Source organism: Oreochromis niloticus, linkage group LG17 (assembly GCF_001858045.2).
Source record: "Oreochromis niloticus isolate F11D_XX linkage group LG17, O_niloticus_UMD_NMBU, whole genome shotgun sequence".
Classification (NCBI taxonomy): Eukaryota; Metazoa; Chordata; class Actinopteri; order Cichliformes; family Cichlidae; genus Oreochromis; species Oreochromis niloticus.
In genome coordinates, this window is record NC_031981.2 from 27,519,929 (window position 1) to 27,543,675 (window position 23,747).

At 42.0% G+C, this 23,747-nt stretch overlaps 2 protein-coding genes and 1 long non-coding RNA gene across 8 annotated transcripts in view; 2 read left to right on the forward strand and 1 right to left on the reverse strand.

Moving 5' to 3' along the window:
* Nucleotides 1-550: 550 nt before the first annotated feature.
* Nucleotides 551-10,345, forward strand: LOC109194526 (leukocyte elastase inhibitor). 5 transcript variants are annotated; one of them, XM_019346590.2, is made up of 7 exons: nt 551-669; nt 1,041-1,224; nt 8,810-8,947; nt 9,031-9,148; nt 9,250-9,392; nt 9,528-9,695; nt 9,875-10,340. In XM_019346590.2, the coding sequence occupies exons 2-7, from the start codon at nt 1,057-1,059 to the stop codon at nt 10,283-10,285; spliced, it is 1,146 nt and encodes a 381-aa protein (XP_019202135.1). In that variant the 5' UTR covers nt 551-669; nt 1,041-1,056; the 3' UTR covers nt 10,286-10,340. The 5 variants fall into 5 exon arrangements, with proteins under 5 accessions (XP_019202135.1, XP_019202137.1, XP_019202136.1 ...); XM_019346592.2 differs by having other exon boundaries at nt 579-711; XM_019346591.2 differs by having other exon boundaries at nt 580-705.
* Nucleotides 10,346-10,495: 150 nt separating this feature from the next.
* LOC109195112 (uncharacterized) lies at nt 10,496-11,863 on the reverse strand. Its single transcript, XR_002056787.1, has 2 exons — nt 11,529-11,863; nt 10,496-11,446 (listed from the first exon to the last, which is right to left on the reverse strand). It is a non-coding gene; the product is annotated as an uncharacterized LOC109195112 (long non-coding RNA).
* Nucleotides 11,864-13,087: 1,224 nt separating this feature from the next.
* The window catches only part of LOC102078176 (leukocyte elastase inhibitor), a 72,229-nt gene continuing 61,569 nt past the window's right edge, over nt 13,088-23,747 (forward strand). The window contains exons 1-5 of one of the 2 annotated variants that reach the window (XM_019346563.2): nt 13,088-13,271; nt 22,687-22,824; nt 22,908-23,025; nt 23,125-23,267; nt 23,403-23,570. In XM_019346563.2, the coding sequence (XP_019202108.1) occupies nt 13,104-13,271; nt 22,687-22,824; nt 22,908-23,025; nt 23,125-23,267; nt 23,403-23,570 (735 nt within the window). In that variant the 5' untranslated portion in view covers nt 13,088-13,103. The remainder of the gene's footprint in view (nt 13,272-22,686; nt 22,825-22,907; nt 23,026-23,124; nt 23,268-23,402; nt 23,571-23,747) is intronic. The other variant, XM_019346561.2, reaches the window with a different exon arrangement.

Below are 23,747 nucleotides of genomic sequence, written 5' to 3' on the forward strand. Positions count from 1 at the left end.
CAATAAAATATTTGCTGGAACTCAGACATTGTAAAATATATGGACATGGATACAGAGGTGTGAAAAACAGAAGCCAGTGCACTGCAAGGTCCTTAAACCTGCATTCTTTTTAATGAACAGCAATCAGCATTACCTATGGTTGCAAAAAGGTCCACTTCTACAGAAGTCGTTGAGGTCAAAAAGATTACGGTTCCACAGTCAGGCCGGGCCCTCTCACAAGCTCTCTATCGCCATCTGCTGACACTCTAAAAACTCAATCACTCCAACACTGTATGTAGCTGTGTGTGCTGCTGTTCTTTCATGGAAAGGAAATTTGTAGGTTATTAGATGTTTCAGTTTTCAACATATAACATTTTCATCTCTTAATAATTAAAGTTGAAGGCTTTTTTTTTTACCATCACTTCAACATGCTTCCCATTAGCAATAAAGAAAAAAATTAGTGTTGTTGTTTCTTTGTTATTGTTTCTTTGTTTTTACATTTTACATACTCATTGCTTGAAAAAAAAAACAAGATCAAAAAGGCCCATCATGGAGAAGAAGAAAGCTGGATACCAAAATCCCCCAGTGGCCCAAATCCTCTTCCGTAGGACCGCCCTTCCTTATTCCACCAACCTTATTTACACCCAGCAAAAGAATGCAGTTAGACTCATGTCCCACCGTGTAAATCAGGTAGTCCTCTGGATTTGTCCTCGTTTTATTTTGTGTGTGTGTATGTATAGTTTTACTTTCCTTTGTCTTCGCGTCTTGCTTTGACTTTCTTGCACACAGCAAGTAAAGCGTTTTATGTGTGTATCACTTTTGAATAAAGTAGCTTGTAGTCTCATTTAAGTGAGCAGAGAGTCGCTGCTAACAAGTTTCTCAAACGGGCTGCACCGTGTCCGGTGTCTTAGCTTCAGTGGGTGGGGGCAGCTCCGACGGTGATTTCTGTCTGTATGCGCTCTCCTCAAAAACTCTTTTTCTCGATGCTTTAATATAAAGTCTCTTGTTATGTTTCAGTATGTAATGCTGTAGCAGTTTAAACGGTTGTTTGCATGTTACAGGAAAACACCATCAGCCATGTCCGCCGTCAGCAGCTCAAACACAGCCTTTGCCTTGGAGCTGTTCCGCACTCTGAGCCAGGCAAACCCTGCTGGGAACATCTTTGTCTCTCCTCTGAGCATTAGCTCAGCCCTGGCCATGGTCTACCTGGGAGCTAAAGGAGACACTGCAGCTCAGATGGCTCAGGTCAGCTCACTGTCACTTGTTACCTGCACCACGCTGTCAGTTTATCAGCTAGCATGACTGTGCAACTTCAAACTCTCCTTGCATTTAAAAGCAGTCACTCAAGTAAGTTGTAGTAACAATTTTTTAAAGGATATTTCCCTCTTTTATTGTTGTGTGTTTTTTTTTTTTTTTTTTTTTTTTTTTTTTTTTTTTTTTAAATTGTAGTTAGTTTTCCAATTCTAATGTCATTTCAGTTAATTTAAGATTTTATTTCAAAAGTCTTGTTTCTATTTTTATTTTGGTTAACTAAGATGTTTTGGTGCTAAACCAAATACTTTACACTTGCAGCTTTTCTAGTGTTGATGTTAATGGGCAAATAAGAACCACTGTAAAACACGTAGTGCCCCTGAGCCTTAACTCTATGTGCAAATAACATATATCAAACTGGCTTTACACACAGTAGAAAAAGAAGTAGATCTTCCACATGTTCATCCCACGTTAGTGTGTCGAAAACAAGTCATTATTTAAGATTGTGACAAGAATAAGCACCCATCCACACTGTAGACTATATTCATACAGGCATTCATACATACAGACATAGATGAATGCTGGGTATACGAGTCTGGACTAAGCCTTCTGTCAGAAAGACCGCAGGAGTTGGGTTAACTGTCTTTAACTAAGTTCCACAGAAGAATTGTTTACCTCAGAGATCTTTCCAGGCTCAATCCAAATTTGGAGCAGCCATACTTGAACTTCTTGTTGTGGAGTATACAGCAGGTGTGACTTATGAGCATGGTTTTCTGAAAACAGAAACAGGCGATTCCGTAATTAGTAGAGTCACAGATAACTACAAAAACAATCATATCTACTCAACACCGCAATATCTCACAGTGTCCACAAGGGGTCACTGTAGACCAGTGTTTCCCAACCACTGTGCCGCTGCGCATCGGTGTGCAGTGAGAGATGATCAGGTGTTAGCTGGTTCCACCTGATTAGCACTCACTCGTGTGAGTAACGTGCAGAACAATTACATTCTCTTCCACTAGAGGACAGTACAACTACCTGCTCTAATTAAATAAGTTGCAAACTGCCAGTAAAGCAGAAGAAAACGAAGCAGAAATTACATAATGGTCATGCTGTGAGACGACACAGTGCGTAATAGCAACAGAAAAGAAAAAATAGTCAATCTGACCCGGGCCCTGGAGAAAATTCTCACCCGGATGAAGGCCCTAGCATGAATAGTGGCCAGAAGAAAGCAAAAAGAGTTACACTGGGGATAACCTGAGCTAATTCTTCTATACCTGAGCTAATTCTTCTATACCTGGTGCGCGGGGAAAAACTGTCAATATGCTTTTTGTGTCATTTTTGTTTGGTGGTGGGCCATGTGATATTTTTCTTATTATTATTTTTATATTTATTTAAGTAAGTAAGTAAAGTTTATTAAGCGCTTTTCATAGACCGTCACAAAGCGCTGTACACAAAGATTAAAATAAACAGAAAGTTAAGTAACAAAATAGACAATATACACAATATAAAAGGTTAATAGTAAATAAAAAATTTAAAAAGCATTGATCAACAGAAGGTTGTTTAAAAAGAAAAGTTTTTAACTGCTTTTTAAAGGATTCCACAGAGTCAGCCAAACGTAGTTGTGGTGGCAAACTATTCCACAGCCTTGGTGCCACAGACTGAAAGGCTCTGTCCCCTTTGGTCTTCAGTCGTGTATGGGTAACAACCAACAAACTCTGAGTCTGTGAGCGGAGACAAGGAGCAGCAATATATCATATAAGAAGCTTGGATAAATAATCTGGGGCCTGGCCATTTAGTGTTAAATAGGGATGGGTACCAGTATCCGGTGCCATAACAGCACCGGATACAACATAAACGGTAGTAACCAGACCAAAAAGCAGCGCACATTTCGGTGCTTTATTTCGGTGCTTTTTTTTTCTGGAGATGTCATACACTTTGGATTCTAGCCAATCATTTTACCTTTCCAAGGATAGTAGGAGGACCCAGGTACGTACGTTCTTTTAGAGCAGAGCTACAAAAATGCCCAAGGCGAAGCGCTCAAAAGTCTGGCTGTACTTCACAGCAAAAGATGCAAACTCAGCAGCCTGCAACAAGTGCTTTAAGGTGATACTGTGCAAAGGAGGTAACTCCTCGAATCTGATGAAACACCTGGCGACGCATAGCGTTTTTTTGTTTTTTAAAGCCGAGAAATGCACCGTATTTGATAGCTTGCTGCAAGACCTCACACCGAGCACATCTACTGCGGGTGTGGTGCCTGTTATCGGACGCAGAGTTAGCAACATCCCCCAAGAACCCGAAGAGTAGAGTCCTGGCCCCTAGCCCTGCCAGTGTAGCAGAAATGATGACGGATGATGATGGTGGCAGCAGCAGCCGTTCTTCTCTGCATGAGTAGCTTAATGTTGTTCGTGTGTAATTTACATTGAGTAGGCTAACCACGTTATTACATTAATGCACGTAAGGTGAACTAGCAAACACCGTCGTAGTTACATGCGGCTGTCTTCTTGTTTGATAGAGTGATACCATACAGTGGCTTGCAAAAGTATTCGGCCCCCTTGAACTTCTCCACATTTTGTCACATTACAGCCACAAACATGAATCAATTTTATTGGAATTCCATGTGAAAGACCAATACAAAGTGGTGTACACGTGAGAAGTGGAACGAAAATCATACATGATTCCAAACATTTTTTACAAATAAATAACTGCAAAGTGGGGTGTGCGTAATTATTCAGCTCCCTTTGGTCTGAGTGCAGTCAGTTGCCCATAGACATTGCCTGATGAGTGCTAATGACTAAATCGAGTGCACCTGTGTGTAATCTAATGTCAGTACAAATACAGCTGCTCTGTGACGGCCTCAAAAGTTTGAAGAGGAAATTGAAAGGAAAAGTCGATCTTGTGTCAGCATTTCATTTTCACAGCTCGACTGAATACCCTGGGTATATTCATGTGTTCACGGATGGTGCTAAAAGTCCAGATACTGGGATTACAGGGTTTGGAATAGCAGTTCCATCCAAAAATATTGAAATAAACAGACGCACTTCGGATGGCCTTTCAGTGTACACAGTTGAAATGGTAGCAATTTTGGTAGCATTGAAATGGATAGAGTGTTCAAAACTCAGGCAGGTAGTAGTATGCTCTGACTCAGCAGCTGTTCTTTCAAGTCTACAATCATTTTGTTCGAAGACAAGGCAGGGTATGCTGTTTACTATTCTGGAGACTATAAGCAGAATAAGGTGTTGTGGTGGCAATATTCACTTTCTTTGGGTGCCAGCTCATGTAGGAATCAGTGGAAATGAAAAGGTGGATAGGTTGGCAAAAGGAGCATTGACTAAACATAGGACTGAGATGGAAATTAAAAGTAGCGGATCTGAAGCAAAGGGTATTGTTTGGAGGCAGGTTGTTCGGGAGTGGCAGGAGCGGTGGGATTCAGGGAGTAAGGGCAGGCACTTGTATCATTTTAAGAAGGAGGTGGCAGGGTGTAGGTTGTATGGGGGTGATAGGAGAGAAGAGGTGGTCATTACCAGGCTTAGACTGGGACATTGTGCGTTAAATAAAACACTACAGATGATAGGAGAACATGAGACGGGGCTTTGTGGGGTGTGCCAGGAGGAGGAGGAGACGGTAGAGCATGTAATACTGCGGTGCAAGGGTTATGATGTGGAGAGAAAAGTTCTGCAGAATAGATTGAGGGAGCGGGGAATCGGGGAATTTAATCTGAAGAGTGTGTTGGAGGGTAGTAGGGCACAGGTGAGGGACTTGGTGGGGTTTTTGAAGGCTATAGGTGTGTATGAAAGAGTGTGAGGGTTTTTGTTTGTTTGTTTTTTGTTTTTTGATACAGATTGTAAGCTCACTGTCTGATCCATACTCCGGAACAGTAGGAGGCGGTAATGCTCCTTTTACGTTGGTTGCCAACCGCCGTTAAAAACAAAGAAGAAGAAGAAGAAGAAGGCCTCAAAAGTTGTCTAAGAGAATATTGGGAGCAACAACACCATGAAGTCCAAAGAACACACCAGACAGGTCAGGGATAAAGTTATTGAGAAATTTAAAACAGGCTTAGGCTACAAAAAGATTTCCCAAGCCTTGAACATCCCACGGAGCACTGTTCAAGCCATCATTCAGAAATGGAAGGAGTATGGCACAACTGTAAACCTACCAAGACAAGGCCGTCCACCTAAACTCACAGGCCGAACAAGGAGAGCGCTGATCAGAAATGCAGCCAAGAGGCCCATGGTGACTGTGGACGAGCTGCAGAGATCTACAGCTCAGGTGGGGGAATCTGTCCATAGGACAACTATTAGTCGTGCACTGCACAAAGTTGGCCTTTATGGAAGAGTGGCAAGAAGAAAGCCATTGTTAACAGAAAACCATAAGAAGTCCCGTTTGCAGTTTGCCACAAGCCATGTGGGGGACACAGCAAACGTGGAAGAAGGTGCTCTGGTCAGATGAGACCAAAATGGAACTTTTTGGCCAAAATGCAAAATGCTATGTGTGGCGGAAAACTAACACTGCACATCACTCTGAACACACCATCCCCACTGTCAAATATGGTGGTGGCAGCATCATGCTCTGGGGGTGCTTCTCTTCAGCAGGGACAGGGAAGCTGGTCAGACTTGATGGGAAGATGGATGGAGCCAAATACAGGGCAATCTTGGAAGAAAACCTCTTGGAGTCTGCAAAAGACTTGAGACTGGGGTGGAGGTTCACCTTCCAGCAGGACAACGACCCTAAACATAAAGCCAGGGCAACAATGGAATGGTTTAAAACAAAACATGTGTGTTAGAATGGCCCAGTCAAAGTCCAGATCTAAATCCAATCGAGAATCTGTGGTAAGATCTGAAAACTGCTGTTCACAGACGCTGTCCATCTAATCTGAGTGAGCTGGAGCTGTTTTGCAAAGAAGAATGGGCAAGAATTTCAGTCTCTAGATGTGCAAAGCTGGTAGAGACATACCCTAAAAGACTGGCAGCTGTAATTGCAGCAAAAGGTGGTTCTACAAAGTGTTGACTCAGGGGGCTGAATAATTACGCACACCCCACTTTGCAGTTATTTATTTGTAAAAAATGTTTGGAATCATGTATGATTTTCGTTCCACTTCTCACATGTACACCACTTTGTATTGGTCTTTCACGTGGAATTCAATAAAATTGATTCATGTTTGTGGCTGTAATGTGACAAAATGTGGAGAAGTTCAAGGGGGCCGAATACTTTTGCAAGCCACTGTATATGCCCTATAGCTGCACAAAAGGCTAACATTGTTATCTTTTTACAAACAAAACAGCTAAACATGAGAAGTTTTAGGACAAAGTTTGTGTTTTCCGTTGTTTAAGCACCGGTTCCAACCAAAGGAGGTATGTTGTATCAATAGAAAAGGCTAACTTGGTTATCGTCTTGATGCATTCTCAATCATCCAGGAAAGTAAATCTCCAAAAGTTGAATCTGTTCATCTGGACGTAGCGTTTTGTGGGAGAAACGTTTCGTCACTCATCCAAGTGACTTCTTCAGTCTCAGCTGACTGCAGGTTTCTCCAAACCTTATAAAAACAGTACATTTGCATAATGACTGAAACCAGCCCACTGAAGGAACAATGGGCTGTGAGGTCAGTTCCTTAATCATAATTATGCAAATTCCCCTTACCATTGATCAACAATCACTGACCAAAACCCACTGATCAAAGAACACTGATCAATGGCCATGAGTACCATTCACAGAGAGTTGGGGAATGGCTGCAATCACAGCATTGTAAGATGGCGAAAGATGTAACCTTAAAGATGTAACCCTAAACCTAAACCATTTAAAAGCAGTCACTCAAGTAAGTTGTAGTAACAATTTGTTAAAGGATATTTCCCTCTTTTATTGCTTTTTTTTTTTTTTTTTTAATTGTAGTTAGTTTTCCAATTCTAATGTCATTTCAGTTAATTTAAGATTTTATTTCAAAAGTCTTGTTTCTATTTTTATTTTGGTAAACTAAGATGTTTTGGTGCTAAACCCTGATATATTGCCAGTGCCAAGCAAATACTTTACACTTGCAGCTTTTCTAGTGTTGATGTTAATGGGCAAATAAGAACCATTGTAAAACACGTAGTGCCCCTGAGCCTTAACTCTATGTGCAAATAACATATATCAAACTGGCTTTACACACAATAGAAAAAGAAGTAGATCTTCCACATGTTCATCCCACGTTAGTGTGTTGAAAACAAGTTATTATTTAAGATTGTGACAAGAATAAGCACCCATCCACACTGTAGACTATATTCATACAGGCATTCATACATACAGACATAGATGAATGCTGGGTATACGAGTCTGGACTAAGCCTTCTGTCAGAAAGACCGCAGGAGTTGGGTTAACTGTCTTTAACTAAGTTCCACAGAAGAATTGTTTACCTCAGAGATCTTTCCAGGCTCAATCCAAATTTGGAGCAGCCATACTTGAACTTATTGTTGTGGAGTATACAGCAGGTGTGACTTATGAGTATGGTTTTCTGAAAACAGAAGCGGGCAGTTCCGTAATTAGTAGAGTCACAGATAACTACAAGAACAATCACGTACTCAACACCGCAATATCTCACAGTGTCCACAAGGGGTCACTGTAGACCAGTGTTTCCCAACCACTGTGCCGCTGCACATTGGTGTGCTGTGAGAGATGATCAGGTGTTAGCTGGAAGATTTCCTGGTTCCACCTGATTAGCACTCAGTCGCGTGAGTAACGTGCAGAACAATTACATTCTCTTCCACTAGAGGGCAGTACAACTACCTGCTCTAATTAAATAAGTTGCCAACTGCCAGTAAAGCAGAAGAAAACGAAGCAGAATTGACATAATGGTCATGCTGTGAGACGACACAGCACGTAATAGCAACAGAAAAGAAAAAATAGTCAATCTGACCCGGGCCCTGGAGAAAATTCTCACCCGGATGAAGGCCCTAGCATGCGTAGTGGTCAGAAGAAAGCAAAAAAGTTATACTGGGGACAACCTGAGCTAATTCTTCTATACCTGGTGCGTGGGGAAAAACTGTCAATATGCTTTTTGTGTCATTTTTGTTTGTTGGTGGGCCATGTGATTTTTGTTATTTATTTATTTGTTTTTTCCTAACGTGAAATATGTGCCATGGCTTCAAAAGGTAAGGCACAAACATGGACAACTAGCAACTGCTCCTTCCTCCTCCAGCAGCATCCTTAAAAGGAGAGACATGATTAGAGGATGGAGGTCAGGTGTTTGAATCAGTCTCCCATGACACCAAACCTGAACTCACTGCTACAGCCCTCCTCTGCAGCTGAGCCACAAACCACACCCCACCTCAAAAATATAGCTGCAATAAGAGTTTTTTGAAACAAGGATTAAATGGCCTAGCGCATGAATAATAAATTCAAGCATAACATACAGAATAACCTGTTATAGAAATAAAAGTAAATATTAGATACATAAACAGCATATAACAGATTCACAGTAAGGATTCTTATTAAACATGATGCTGAAAGAATAAAGTTGTCCACTTTCTGCCTTTGGACCATAAATTGTTACATTATAGTCACTCAGGCTCAGTGTCACATCCTTTCAGTCTTTGTCTTCAATGCCACACAGGCCCTCTCATTCAGCTCAGGTGAAGGCGTCCATGCAGACTTCCAGAAACTGAACGCTGACATCAACTCACCATCTGCATCCTACATCCTGAAACTAGCCAACCGTCTTTATGGAGAAAACACTGCGCACTTCCTCCCAGTGAGTGTCCACATCAATGATTCTCTTCATAAAGTTCTTCATTACAAAGACTGGATTAATAAACACATGTCTGCTCTCTGCAGGACTTCCTTGAAGCCACACAGAAGTACTACCAGGCAGACCTGAAGGCTGTGGACTTCATCAGAGCTCCAGAGGCGTGCAGAGCAGAGATCAACAGCTGGGTCGAGCAGCAGACAGAAAGTGAGAATGTGCATCTTCCACAGCCTGAACAGCAGGGAATCATTTTAGCATCCTCTGTGGATTATAATGAAATATTGTTGTGTTTCTGTATTTCCTGTCAGATAAGATAAAAGACCTTCTGAAGCCAGGAACAGTCAACGCGGATACCAGACTGGCTCTGGTCAATGCTGTCTACTTCAAGGGCAACTGGAAGAACACATTTGATGAGGAAAACACCAAAGAGATGCCCTTTAAAGTCAAACAGGTAGAAATTTAACTAAAGGTTACAAAATCTGGACACAAAGTCTGAATACAGAAAACTGTTTAAAATGTTTAAGGTAAGCACCATCAGAAGCTTTATAGTAACATGATCTGATCGCCTGGATTTCCTGTGTGTCAGAATGAGACCGTACCAGTCCAGATGATGCACCAGAGGAAGAAGCTTCCCTACAACTACATTGCTGACCATGATTTGCAGATCCTGGAGCTGCCCTATGTGGCTGAGGAGCTCAGCATGTTCATTCTGCTGCCTAAGGAGTCCTCAGATGGCTCAGACCCTCTGCTGAAGGTACACAGCCTAGAAACAAGTTCCTGTAAAGAAAAGCCACAAAATCTCTTCTGCTTCACTTTAGTTTACTTTATTAAATTTGATCATTCAAGAATTTAAGTCAGCTCCTGATTTCATGTATAAAATGAATGTAAATGGGAGCAAAAGAAATATGACAAAATGTATTAACTGTGTTCCAGCTGGGGAAGGAGCTAACACAGGAGAGGTTGAATGAATGGACCGACAGGAAAAACATGAGCACCTATTCAGAAGTTATCCTTCACCTGCCAAAGTTTAAACTAGAGGAAGACTACGAGCTGAATGAACCTCTGGCTAAACTGGGTATGAAGGACGTGTTCTGTGCAGGAAGAGCTGACCTGTCTGGCATGAACGGTGAAGGGGGGCTCTTCCTGTCTACGGTGGCCCACAAGGCCTTTGTGGAGGTTAATGAGGAGGGCACGGAGGCCGCTGCAGCCACAGGTGCTGCGATCAACGCTTGTTGTTATATACCGGACACACACTTCAGAGCAGATCACCCCTTCCTCTTCTTCATCAGACACAATAAGACCAAGTCCATCCTGTTCTTTGGCAGATTCTCATCTCCTCAGTAGACAGAAGCAGCAGAGGAAGATGTTGCAATTCAAATAAAAATATTTCTGAAATAAAGTAAATGGAGTTTTTGTGTTGTGATGTTTTGCTAATTATGAAACTATTTTTCATTTAAAAACTTAATATTTTTTCCATTTTTTATAAAATAGGTGGTACTTGTATGGAAGCACAAGTTCTAGCAGACACTGATGATGTAAGTCAACTGAAATCTGAAAATGCACTTCCACTAGACAAGTTAGCTAGCTTGGAATTTAGAAATAAATGTTCCTCTGCGCAGTTTAGATATTCACCTGTGAAAAGTTTCTGATAAGTCAAGCAGCAAGACTACAAAACAAACGAGGACACAGATCTAATCAGAAAAGTATAAAAACACATATGTGATGCCAATTATGAGATATTGGCCTTAAAATAAAAAATAAATCCCAACATCATATAAAACTTTGAACAGCTGGGTGGAGGAGAGAAAAACTCTCCTAGACAGTTGGAGAGTAGTGTGGAGCAAATGTTATTTTTATGTTCCCCAGGCTGAGAGCAACAGTTATTAGATGCTTCTGGTCATTTACAAATGACATTTTCATTTCTTAATAATTAAAGTTGAAGGATTTTTACCATAACTTCAACCAGCGTCCCATTACAAATGAATCTATAAAGTGTCATTAACTCTGTTATGTCTGTGGTATCATTCCATCACTTTTTATTTTGTGCACATCGGAGCATAGTGTAATTCAAGTCGTTATGAGAAGCCCCTCCTTGAGGTTCCTTTTCAGCCTTCTAAAAATTCTTACAATTAAGAAACTTTTCAGGCCAGATCAGAGAGTAAAGTATTTTATAGAGGAAAGCACATATGCATGTCACGGATGTATACTAGAAGGGAACTAAAACGGAAATAGCAGCAGGGGATGATCACGGGAACAGAAAGATGTGTAAACCCGGTTAAAATAGTCAATAAAAATACACTTTACTTACAGCATTAAAAAATACTCTGATCAGGGAAGAGAATAATCGAAACAACGTAAAACTCAGCACAATTTGAAAAAGAAAAAAAAAAAGTGTTCCTCAGTCAGCGAGCCAAAGTCCCAAGGGTCCAAATCCGCCACACTTCTTGTGTCCACCAGTAGGGCCAGGCCGCCAGCGTCCTTCGTCGGGCCACTCCGCTCCCGCTTCTGCTAAGCACAGGAGAGCAGCGGCAGTCACTCTTCTTAATTTACCGGGGCGTCTTTATGAATCTTAACAGTCGGAACTTACCCCGGGAGGGCAGAGCTCCAAACTGCGGCCGCCACCGTGGAAGAAGTCTGCCATGAACTTACCAAGGGCCCGCTCTCTTCTCCTGCGGCCGCGTCCCCTTTTCCGACCTGCCAGGCCCTCTTATTGGCCTCTCGCTGCCAACTAAGGAGGTCTGATTGATTGATGTCCCCTGTGCCCTCCAGGTGTATCTAATTAGTTAGGGAAAGCAGGGGGGAGGAGTCTCTCCGGAGGACGTCCCAATAAATACAGTAAAAGCATGCAAAAAAGGAAAAATACACTCAACATCAACCACAACAAAGAATAGAATAGTATAGAATTCAACTTTATTGCCATTGCACACACAAGGCAAGGAAATGCAGTTTGCATTCATCCAGAAAGTGCTTTAGTGCTTTAGCAATAATATAGATATATTATAGATATGATACAATGTACACAGTGTGAAGGTGTGTTATGAATATACTATAACTATAAGCATACAGGCTATAACTGAAGTGAATGTACAAGCTATGTACAGGCTATGAACAGCTTAGCTATAGCAGCTATAGCAGATTATACATATACAATTGCGAGTATTAATAACAGTTGTAAAACTATAATTATTGTGTTGTACAGTATGACTGTCTATACGGCATTTACAGTAGTGCAATCGAGATCAGTGAGATACATGGATAAATTATACAGTAGTTATATAAAGTGCCAGTGGTTGTAAGTGGTGGTTCAGTCCATGTTATTATTGTGTGTATGAGGGTACAGTCGGCCATTTGTTTGTTTTTGTCCATTGTGTGTATGTTCAGTTATGGGGAAGAGTCCGTGTGCTGGGTGACTGGGGTCTTTGATGATTTTCCCAGCCCTTTTCAGACACCGCTTCCTGTAGATGTCTTGTATGGCAGGAAGTGGTGCTCCGGCGATGCGCTGGGCATGCAACAGCTAGGTAAGAAAAATCCTTCTTCCCCGGATGACATGTACATATGTGGGAAATAATGACTCAGATTATAGAGAACACTCTGATTCATCAACTTACAGTCCAGGATTTGATTTCCCATCAGAGTTGAGCAACCTCAGTTCAGATTTACCCGTGAGGTTTAGTAATGCTGTTCTCTGGAAAATGACCCATCACCAGTAAGACTGGACTGCCCTTGTTCATTCCACCAACCTTATTTATACAGAGAGAAGGACTACAGTCAGACTCATGTCTCACCACAGTCCTGTGCTCTTGTAGATCAGGTAGTCCTCTGGATTTTTCGTTATTTTATGTGTGTGTGTAGTTTTACTTTTCTTTGTCTTATCATTTTGCTTTGACTTTTTCGCACACAGCGAGTCAAGTGTGGTTGAGTCATAGACACCAGCTAATGTGAAAACAGCTCAGGTTGTTAAAATAAATGCAAAGCTGACCGGTTTACAGATAACTCTGCTCGGAATCCTTTGATTTTCTTTATTCTTCCAGCAGTGCTGGTGTTACTTCCGGAAAGTTTTTTTCTCGATGCTTTAATATAAAGTCTCTTGTTGTGTTTTCAGTATGTAATGTTGTAGCAGTTTAAACGGTTGTTTGCATGTTACAGGAAAACACCATCAGCCATGTCCACCGTCAGCAGCTCAAACACAGCCTTTGCCTTGGAGCTGTTCCGCACTCTGAGCCAGGCAAACCCTGCTGGGAACATCTTTGTCTCTCCTCTGAGCATCAGCTCAGCCCTGGCCATGGTCTACCTGGGAGCTAAAGGAGACACTGCAGCTCAGATGGCTCAGGTCAGCTCACTGTCAACTTGTTACCTGCACGAGGCCATCAGTTGATCAGCTAACATGCCTGTGAAACTTCAAGCCCTCATTACATTTAAAAGCAGTCACTCAGGCAAGTTGTAGTAACAATTTTTTAAAGGATATTTCTCTCTTTTATTTCTTTTTCTTTTTTTAAATTGTAGTTAGTTTTCCAATTCTAATGTCATTTCAGTTAATTTAAGATTTTATTTCAAAAGTCTTGTTTCTATTTTTATTTTGGTAAACTAAGATGTTTTGGTGCTAAACCCTGATATATTGCCAGTGCCAAGCAAATACTTTACACTTGCAGCTTTTCTAGTGTTGATGTTAATGGGCAAATAAGAACCACTGTAAAACACGTAGTGCCCCTGAGCCTTAACTCTGTGTGCAAATAACATATATCAAACTGGCTTTACACACAGTAGAAAAAGAAGTAGATCTTCCACATGTTCATCCCATGTTAGCGCGTTGAAAACAAGTCATTATTTAAGATTGTGTATAAGGACCCATCCACACTGTAGACTATATTCATACAGGCATTCATACATACAGACATAGATGAATGCTGGGTATACGAGGCTGGACTAAGCCTTCTGTCAGAAAGACCGCAGGAGTTGGGTTAACTGTCTTTAACTAAGTTCCACAGAAGAATTGTTTACCTCAGAGATCTTTCCAGGCTCAATCCAAATTTGGAGCAGCCATACTTGAACTTATTGTTGTGGAGTATACAGCAGGTGTGACTTATGAGTATGGTTTTCTGAAAACAGAAGCGGGCAGTTCCGTAATTAGTAGAGTCACAGATAACCAGGGCTGGACTGGGACAAAAAATCGGCCCGGGCATTTTGACTAGAGACTGGCCCACCAGGTATTATAGGAAACACCATAAAGCCTTTGGATGAAAACAAACGCTGTTGTCACAGTGATATACACTGTCCTGTTGGTATATATGTATCAATGTAATAAACTACACCATCCTCCCTATTCTGGTATTCTAAACAGTACTTAGCCGAAACCCAAAGACTGCTTGGTCGAGTTAACCTCCTGAACTATCTACAACACATGGTGGAAACCTGAAATTAAGATAGAGAAGACTAGAGGTGAGACATTATCATTACTGAATATTAAAAAATAATAAATGACAGATTTAGATATATTTTCATAAACTATTCATTTATCACATCAATAAACAGCAGGGCAAAATATTTTTTCCAACATGGCAACCTTTAAAAAGTGAAAGGAGACAGAAAAACAGGTGAGAAAGAATAAAACTTAATTGACTTTTTGATGGAATTTTACACACAGTACTGGTACAGTATCTAGAAAATGTGGGAAAATACTGGCATACATAGTCAAAGGAGTTTGCAAAGAAAAGCGTCTGGACTTCTTTAAGTTGCTTGAAGACGTTTCACCTCTCATCCGAGAAGCTTCTTCAGTTCTAAGGTCAAATGGCCGAGAGTCCCAGATTTAAACCCAGTGGGAGTATCCCCCCAAGGAGGGACAAAGGACCCCCTGGTGATCCTCTAATCACATGCGCCAAGGTGTGAAAGCGGGTGTGGGACCTAATCAGCCATGGTTTCGGGTGAGCTCATTGTGAAACCTGGCCCCACCTTGTCATGTGAATTCCTGAGGTCAGATGGCCCAGGATGTGAGTGGGCATTAAGGCGTCTGGGGAGGGAACTCAAAACTGGATTATAGATGGCAGACAGTTGGTGTCGTAAACCACCGCCTCTGTTCAAAGATGGTCGTTCACAGTGGACATAGATGGCTTCTTTCACTCCTCTTTCAAACCATCTGTCCTCTCTGTCCAATATGTGAACATTGGCATCCTCGAAAGAGTGACCTTTATCCTTAAGATGCAGATGGACTGCTGAGTCTTGTCCCGTGGAGGTGGCTCTTCTATGTTGTGCCATGCGCTTGTGAAGTGGCTGTTTGGTCTCTCCAATGTAGAGGTCTGGGCATTCCTCGCTGCACTGTACAGCATACACCACGTTGTTCAGTCTGTGTTTTGGAGTTTTGTCTTTCGGGTGAACCAGTTTCTGTCTGAGTGTGTTGCTGGGTCTGAAGTACACTGGGATGTCGTGCTTGGAGAAAACTCTCCTGAGTTTCTCTGATACACCGGCTACATAGGGGATGACAACGTTGTTGCGTCTGTCTTTCTTATCCTCCCTCGCTGGTGTCTGATCTTCTTTTCTGTGCCTCTTTGCTGACTTTATGAACGCCCAGTTAGGATAACCACATGTTTTCAGTGCTTCCTTTACATGTGTGTGTTCCTTCTTTATCCCTTCAGGCTTAGAGGGAACATGTTCTGCCCGGTGGTGTAGGGTCCTAATTACTCCAAGTTTGTGTTCCAGAGGGTGATGGGAGTCAAAGAGGAGGTACTGGTCCGTGTGTGTGGGCTGGATGACCTGGATGAATGAGAACCTTCACAGACACACTGGCATACATACAGTACTTACTTCTGAAGAAATTAAGATGGGACCCTGAAAAAAATTACTATGTACAATAATGATTTCTATACATTTTACATCAGATGAAAACGTTTGTTGTAAGATTCAGATAATTATTTATTAAAAGCGAGACATTTTAAATGAGAATAAGAAAGAAAAGTATTTCCTTCTGCCCCCCTTTCCCTGTTAATGCCCTACCTGGCCCCCTGGCAAAACTTTGCTAGACCCGCCCCTGCACAGTTACCAGCTGTCAGCTACGTAGAAAAGGATCCTGGTGTTATTTGTCTCTCAGAAACAGCTCATAACTTCCCTTCAACTCATTCATGTCACCTAAAAGGTAAACCTGTTTCTCCATCACCTGTTCAGCTCTGATGATTCAGTAAGGACATCTCCTGGTTTCATCTTCATGTTTCCCTCTCACCAGATAACCAAACCGACATCATGACCAGCAGCTTTTACAGCTGTGGCTCCAGCAAACATCAGCTGATACTAGAAATTAATATTAAATAAATTCTAACAACAGCTGATCAAGCTTAAACGTGCTGCTGCTGTTTAACCTCCGCTGCTTTCTTCTTTCTGGCGCAAAGTGGGCGATAAACAAACAAGAGAGAAAAGCTGATCAGCTGATCATTGATCAGTTTCATGATTGAAATAACAACAGGGGAGAGAGGGGGAGAGAATGAGAGAAGAAGAGGCAGCTGCAGCATAAAGACACAGAATAAATCCAGCTTTGTGTCTTTTTCATTCTAGCTGAAGTACGGGACAAATCGCGTTCCTTTTCAGCTCAACACGAATATTTTCTCTGAATACAAGACGATTCCGTTTTTTACGGAATGGTTGGAAACTAATTAACCTTAATAAACCTTAATAAAATAAAGTTCAACATCAGTAACATCATAGCACCCGCCCAGCTGTATAGAAACTCCGTCATGCTAGCTAGTACGCAGTACGAGTTATTGTAACTGACTGTAAAAAGTCAGCACAACGAAAATAAACTCCACATAAACTTGGTTTATATCTGACCCAGATAGACTGCAGGTCATAACTTCTTACCTGAAGTTCATTTCCCCTGACACTCGGACCGACACCGGCGGCCACCTCGGGTCTCTCCTCCTCCTGCCTCACCTTTCTGTCATCCACCTGCCAGCGTGTTGCGTCTGCTGGCCTCCACCACTTGCTAATGTTACTCAGGCTGTGAAGGCTCGGCAATAGCCACCACCAAACAATTGAGTTATTTTTACACATCTCCCAGCATCTGGCCAATCCACCACCTTTCAGTGTTTATACGTTACGAAACAAAAAAAAGAAAAGAAAAAAAAAACCCATCGGCCCATAAAAATGAAAAATCACCATCGGCCCACTGGGCAAATGCCCGGTATGCCCGATGGCCAGTCCAGCTATGCAGATAACTACAAGAACAATCATATCTACTCAACACCGCAATATCTCACAGTGTCCACAGGGGGTCACTGTAGACCAGTCTTTCCCAACCACTGTGCTGCTGGGCATAGCTGTGCCCTGAGAGATGATCAGGTGTTAGCTGGAAGATTTCCTGGTTCCACCTGATTAGCACTCACTTGCGTGAGTAACGTGCAGAACAATTACATTCTCTTCCACTAGCGGGCAGTACAACTACCTGCTCTAATTAAATAAGTTGCAAACTGCCAGTAAAGCAGAAGAAAACGAAGAAGAAATGACATAATGGTCATGCTGTGAGACGACACAGTGAGTAATAGCAACAGAAAAGAAAAAATAGTCAATCTGACCCAGGCCCTGGAGAAAATTCTCACCCGGATGAAGGCCCTAGCATGAATAGTGGTCAGAAGAAAGCAAAAAGTTATACTGGGGACAACCTGAGCTAATTCTTCTATACCTGAGCTAATTCTTCTATACCTGGTGCGTGGGGAAAAACTGTCAATATGCTTTTTGTGTCATTTTTGTTTGGTGGTGGGCCATGTGATATTTTTCTTATTATTATTTTTATATTTATTTAAGTAAGTAAGTAAAGTTTATTAAGCGCTTTTCATAGACCGTCACAAAGCGCTGTACACAAAGATTAAAATAAACAGAAAGTTAAGTAACAAAATAGACAATATACACAATATAAAAGGTTAATAGTAAATAAAAAATTTAAAAAGCATTGATCAACAGAAGGTTGTTTAAAAAGAAAAGTTTTTAACTGCTTTTTAAAGGATTCCACAGAGTCAGCCAAATGTAGTTGTGGTGGCAAACTATTCCACAGCCTTGGTGCCACAGACTGAAAGGCTCTGTCCCCTTTGGTCTTCAGTCGTGTATGGGTAACAACCAACAAACTCTGAGTCTGTGAGCGGAGACAAGGAGCAGCAATATATCATATAAGAAGCTTGGATAAATAATCTGGGGCCTGGCCATTTAGTGTTAAATAGGGATGGGTACCGGTATCCGGTGCCATAATAGCACCGGATACAACATAAACGGTAGTAACCAGACCGAAAAGCAGCGCACATTTCAGTGCTTTATGTCGGTGCTTTTTTTTTCTGGAGATGTCATACACTTTGGATTCTAGCCAATCATTTTACCTTTCCAAGGATAGTAGGAGGACCCAGGTACGTACGTTCTTTTAGAGCAGAGCTACAAAAATGCCCAAGGCGAAGCGCTCAAAAGTCTGGCTGTACTTCACAGCAAAAGATGCAAACTCAGCAGCCTGCAACAAGTGCTTTAAGGTGATACTGTGCAAAGGAGGTAACACCTCGAATCTGATGAAACACCTGGCGACGCATAGCGTTTTTTTTGTTTTTTAAAGCCGAGAAATGCACCGTATTTGATAGCTTGCTGCAAGACCTCACACCGAGCACATCTACTGCGGGTGTGGTGCCTGTTATCGGACGCAGAGTTAGCAACATCCCCCAAGAACCCGAAGAGTAGAGTCCTGGCCCCTAGCCCTGCCAGTGTAGCAGAAATGATGACGGATGATGATGGCAGCAGCAGCCGTTCTTCTCTGCATGAGTAGCTTAATGTTGTTCGTGTGTAATTTACATTGAGTAGGCTAACCACGTTATTACATTAATGCACGTAAGGTGAACTAGCAAACACCGTCGTAGTTACATGCGGCTGTCTTCTTGTTTGATAGAGTGATACCATACAGTGGCTTGCAAAAGTATTCGGCCCCCTTGAACTTCTCCACATTTTGTCACATTACAGCCACAAACATGAATCAATTTTATTGGAATTCCACGTGAAAGACCAATACAAAGTGGTGTACACGTGAGAAGTGGAACGAAAATCATACATGATTCCAAACATTTTTTACAAATAAATAACTGCAAAGTGGGGTGTGCGTAATTATTCAGCTCCCTTTGGTCTGAGTGCAGTCAGTTGCCCATAGACATTGCCTGATGAGTGCTAATGACTAAATCGAGTGCACCTGTGTGTAATCTAATGTCAGTACAAATACAGCTGCTCTGTGACGGCCTCAAAAGTTGTCTAAGAGAATATTGGGAGTAACAACACCATGAAGTCCAAAGAACACACCAGACAGGTCAGGGATAAAGTTATTGAGAAATTTAAAACAGGCTTAGGCTACAAAAAGATTTCCCAAGCCTTGAACATCCCACGGAGCACTGTTCAAGCCATCATTCAGAAATGGAAGGAGTATGGCACAACTGTAAACCTACCAAGACAAGGCCGTCCACCTAAACTCACAGGCCGAACAAGGAGAGCGCTGATCAGAAATGCAGCCAAGAGGCCCATGATGACTGTGGACGAGCTGCAGAGATCTACAGCTCAGGTGGGGGAATCTGTCCATAGGACAACTATTAGTCGTGCACTGCACAAAGTTGGCCTTTATGGAAGAGTGGCAAGAAGAAAGCCATTGCTAAAAGAAAACCATAAGAAGTCCCGTTTGCAGTTTGCCACAAGCCATGTGGGGGACACAGCAAACGTGGAAGAAGGTGCTCTGGTCAGATGAGACCAAAATGGAACTTTTTGGCCAAAATGCAAAACGCTATGTGTGGCGGAAAACTAACACTGCACATCACTCTGAACACACCATCCCCACTGTCAAATATGGTGGTGGCAGCATCATGCTCTGGGGGCGCTTCGCTTCAGCAGGGACAGGGAAGCTGGTCAGAGTTGATGGGAAGATGGATGGAGCCAAATACAGGGCAGTCTTGGAAGAAAACCTCTTGGAGTCTGCAAAAGACTTGAGACTGGGGTGGAGGTTCACCTTCCAGCAGGACAACAACCCTAAACATAAAGCCAGGGCAACAATGGAATGGTTTAAAACAAAACATATGTGTTAGAATGGCCCAGTCAAAGTCCAGATCTAAATCCAATCGAGAATCTGTGGTAAGATCTGAAAACTGCTGTTCACAGACACTGTCCATCTAATCTGAGTGAGCTGGAGCTGTTTTGCAAAGAAGAATGGGCAAAGATTTCAGTCTCTAGATGTGCAAAGCTGGTAGAGACATACCCTAAAAGACTGGCAGCTGTAATTGCAGCAAAAGGTGGTTCTACAAAGTATTGACTCAGGGGGCTGAATAATTACGCACACCCCACTTTTCAGTTATTTATTTGTAAAAAATGTTTAGAATCATGTATGATTTTCGTTCCACTTCTCACGTGTACACCACTTTGTATTGGTCTTTCACGTGGAATTCAATAAAATTGATTCATGTTTGTGGCTGTAATGTGACAAAATGTGGAGAAGTTCAAGGGGGCCGAATACTTTTGCAAGCCACTGTATATGCCCTATAGCTGCAGAAAAGGCTAACATTGTTATCTTTTTACAAACAAAACAGCTAAACATGAAGTTTTAGGACAAAGTTTGTGTTTTCCGTTGTTTAAGCACCGGTTCCAACCAAAGGAGGTATGTTGTATCAACAGAAAAGGCTAACTTGGTTATCGTCTTGATGCATTCTCAATCATCCAGGAAAGTAAATCTCCAAAAGTTGAATCTGTTCATCTGGACGTAGCGTTTTGTGGGAGAAACGTTTCGTCACTCATCCAAGTGACTTCTTCAGTCTCAGCTGACTGCAGGTTTCTCCAAACCTTATAAAAACAGTACATTTGCATAATGACTGAAACCAGCCCACTGAAGGAACAATGGGCTGTGAGGTCAGTTCCTTAATCATAATTATGCGAATTCCCATGACCATTGATCAACAATCACTGACCAAAACCCACTGATCAAAGAACACTGATCAATGGCCATGAGTACCATTCACAGAGAGTTGGGGAATGGCTGCAGTTGAGACGCATTTTTTCTAAACACCGGGTCTCTGTGGCTCTTAAACCCCAAAATACGCTGCGCCAAAAACTGGTCCACCCCAAGGATCGGGTCCCCCGACACAAACAGAGTAACATAGTGTACGCTGTTAAGTGCCAGGAGGATTGCCAGGATTTATACATCGGGGAAACCAAACAACCTCTAGCGAAGCGGATGGCACAACACAGAAGAGCTACCTCATCAGGCCAGGACTCTGCAGTCTATTTACACCTACAGGCCAGTGGACACTCTTTCAACGATGAGGATGTACACATCCTGGACAGGGAAGAATGCTGGTTTGAGCGCGGAGTCAAGGAGGCCATTTACATGAAAAGGGAAAGACCATCTCTGAATCGAGGAGGGGGCCTAAGGTTACATCTTTCGCCATCTTACAATGCTGTGATTGCAGCCATTCCCCAACTCTCTGTGAATGGTACTCATGGCCATTGATCAGTGTTCTTTGATCAGTGGGTTTTGGTCAGTGATTGTTGATCAATGGTCATGGGAATTTGCATAATTATGATTAAGGAACTGACCTCACAGCCCATTGTTCCTTCAGTGGGCTGGTTTCAGTCATTATGCAAATGTACTGTTTTTATAAGGTTTGGGGAAACCTGCAGTCAGCTGAGACTGAAGAAGTCACTTGGATGAGTGACAAAACGTTTCTCCTACAAAACGCTATGTCCAGATGAACAGATTCAACTTTTGGAGAATAACTTGGTTATCATTTTGCAGAAAAAAAGAGACTGCTAAAAATAAAAACATAAGAGGTTTTTGGACAAAGTTTGTGTTCTCCATTCTTTAAGCACCGGTTCGAGCACCAGTTTAAGCACCGACACTGTTTCAAAAGTACCGGTTTGGCACCGGTATCGGATAAAACCTAAACGATACCCATCCCTAGTGTTAAAACAAGAATTTTAAAACTAATTCTAAAATAATTTGGGAGCCAATGTAAGGAATGTAAAATAGGAGTAATGTGAACACGCTTGCTAGAACGTGTTAGTAGCCTAGCCGCTGCATTTTGTATAGCTTGGAGGTGAGAAAGAGATGATTTGTCCAAGCTGGTAAACAGGGCATTACAATAATCTAAACGCGATGACACAAATGCATGAACAATTTTTTCCAGTTCAGCGCAGGAGACCATTTTTCACAGTTTAGAAATGTTCCTTAAATGAAAGAAACAGGAACGAGACAGAGGTTTTACATGTGAGTCCAGGCCCAGAGAAGAATCAAATATTACTTCCAGATTTAGAATATTTGACTTAGGAGAAGAACAGAAAGGGGCAGTAACCTGACTCATTTTAGAATGTAGTTCAGGAGGAGCTATGATCATGGTCTGTCTTCTCCATGTTTAATACAAGGTAGCTGCTAGAATGCCAATCAGAGACCTGAGTTAAGCACTGGACTAGGGTGGACAGCCGATCCAGCTGATGAGGCTTAAAGGACATATGCAGCTGAATGTCATCGGCATAGAAATTATAAGAAATGTCACTAAACGATTGAATAATGCCAGCTGAAGGAAGCATGTAAAAAGAAAATAATAATGGACCCAAAACTGAACCCTGTGGAACTCCGCAGGTTAGGGGGGCAATGTTGTTTTTTTGCTGAAAGAATAAAGTTGTCCACTTTCTGCCTTTGGACCATAAATGGTTAAATTAGGGTCACTCAGGCTCAGTATCACATCCTTTCAGTCTTTGTCTTCAATGCCACACAGGCCCTCTCATTCAGCTCAGGTGAAGGCGTCCATGCAGACTTCCAGAAACTGAACGCTGACATCAACTCACCATCTGCATCCTACATCCTGAAACTAGCCAACCGTCTTTATGGAGAAAACACTGCCCACTTCCTCCCAGTGAGTGTCCACATCAATGATTCTCTTCATAAAGTTCTTCATTACAAAGACTGGATTAATAAACACATGTCTGCTCTCTGCAGGACTTCCTTGAAGCCACACAGAAGTACTACCAGGCAGACCTGAAGGCTGTGGACTTCATCGGAGCTCCAGAGGCGTGCAGAGCAGAGATCAACAGCTGGGTCGAGCAGCAGACAGAAAGTGAGAATGTGCATCTTCCACAGCCTGAACAGCAGGGAATCATTTTAGCATCCTCTGTGGATTATAACGAAATATTGTTGTTTCTGTATTTCCTGTCAGATAAGATAAAAGACCTTCTGAAGCCAGGAACAGTCAACGCAGATACCAGACTGGCTCTGGTCAATGCTGTCTACTTCAAGGGCAACTGGATGAACACATTTGATGAGGAAAACACAGAAGAGATGCCCTTTAAAGTCAAACAGGTAGAAATTTAACTGAAGGTTACAAAATCTGGACACAAAGTTTGAAAACAGAAAACTGTTTAAAATGTTTAAGGTAAGCACCATCAGAAGCTTTATGATAACATGATCTGATCGCCTGGATTTTCTGTGTGTCAGAATGAGACCGTACCAGTCCAGATGATGCACCAGAAGGAGCAGCTACCCTACAACTACATTGCTGACCATGATTTGCAGATCCTGGAGCTGCCCTATGTGGGTGAGGAGCTCAGCATGTTCATTCTGCTGCCTAAGGAGTCCTCAGATGGCTCAGACCCTCTGCTGAAGGTACACAGCCTAGAAACAAGTTCCTGTAAAGAAAAGCCACAAAAACTCTTCTGCTTCACTTTAGTTTACTTTATTAAATTTGATCATTGAAGAATTTAACAGTCAGCTCCTGATTTCATGTATAAAATGAATTTAAATATGAGCAAAAGAAATATGACAAAATGTATTAACTGTGTT

Excerpts from the sequence above, each read along its gene's own strand:
- LOC109194526 (XM_019346590.2), top strand. The coding sequence starts at position 1,057 with ATGTCCGCCGTCAGCAGCTCAAACACAGCCTTTGCCTTGGAGCTGTTC. Across the intron at positions 9,393-9,527 it reads TGCCCTTTAAAGTCAAACAG|AATGAGACCGTACCAGTCCA; the intron begins GTAGAAATTTAA and ends CCTGTGTGTCAG. Across the intron at positions 9,696-9,874 it reads GCTCAGACCCTCTGCTGAAG|CTGGGGAAGGAGCTAACACA; the intron begins GTACACAGCCTA and ends ACTGTGTTCCAG.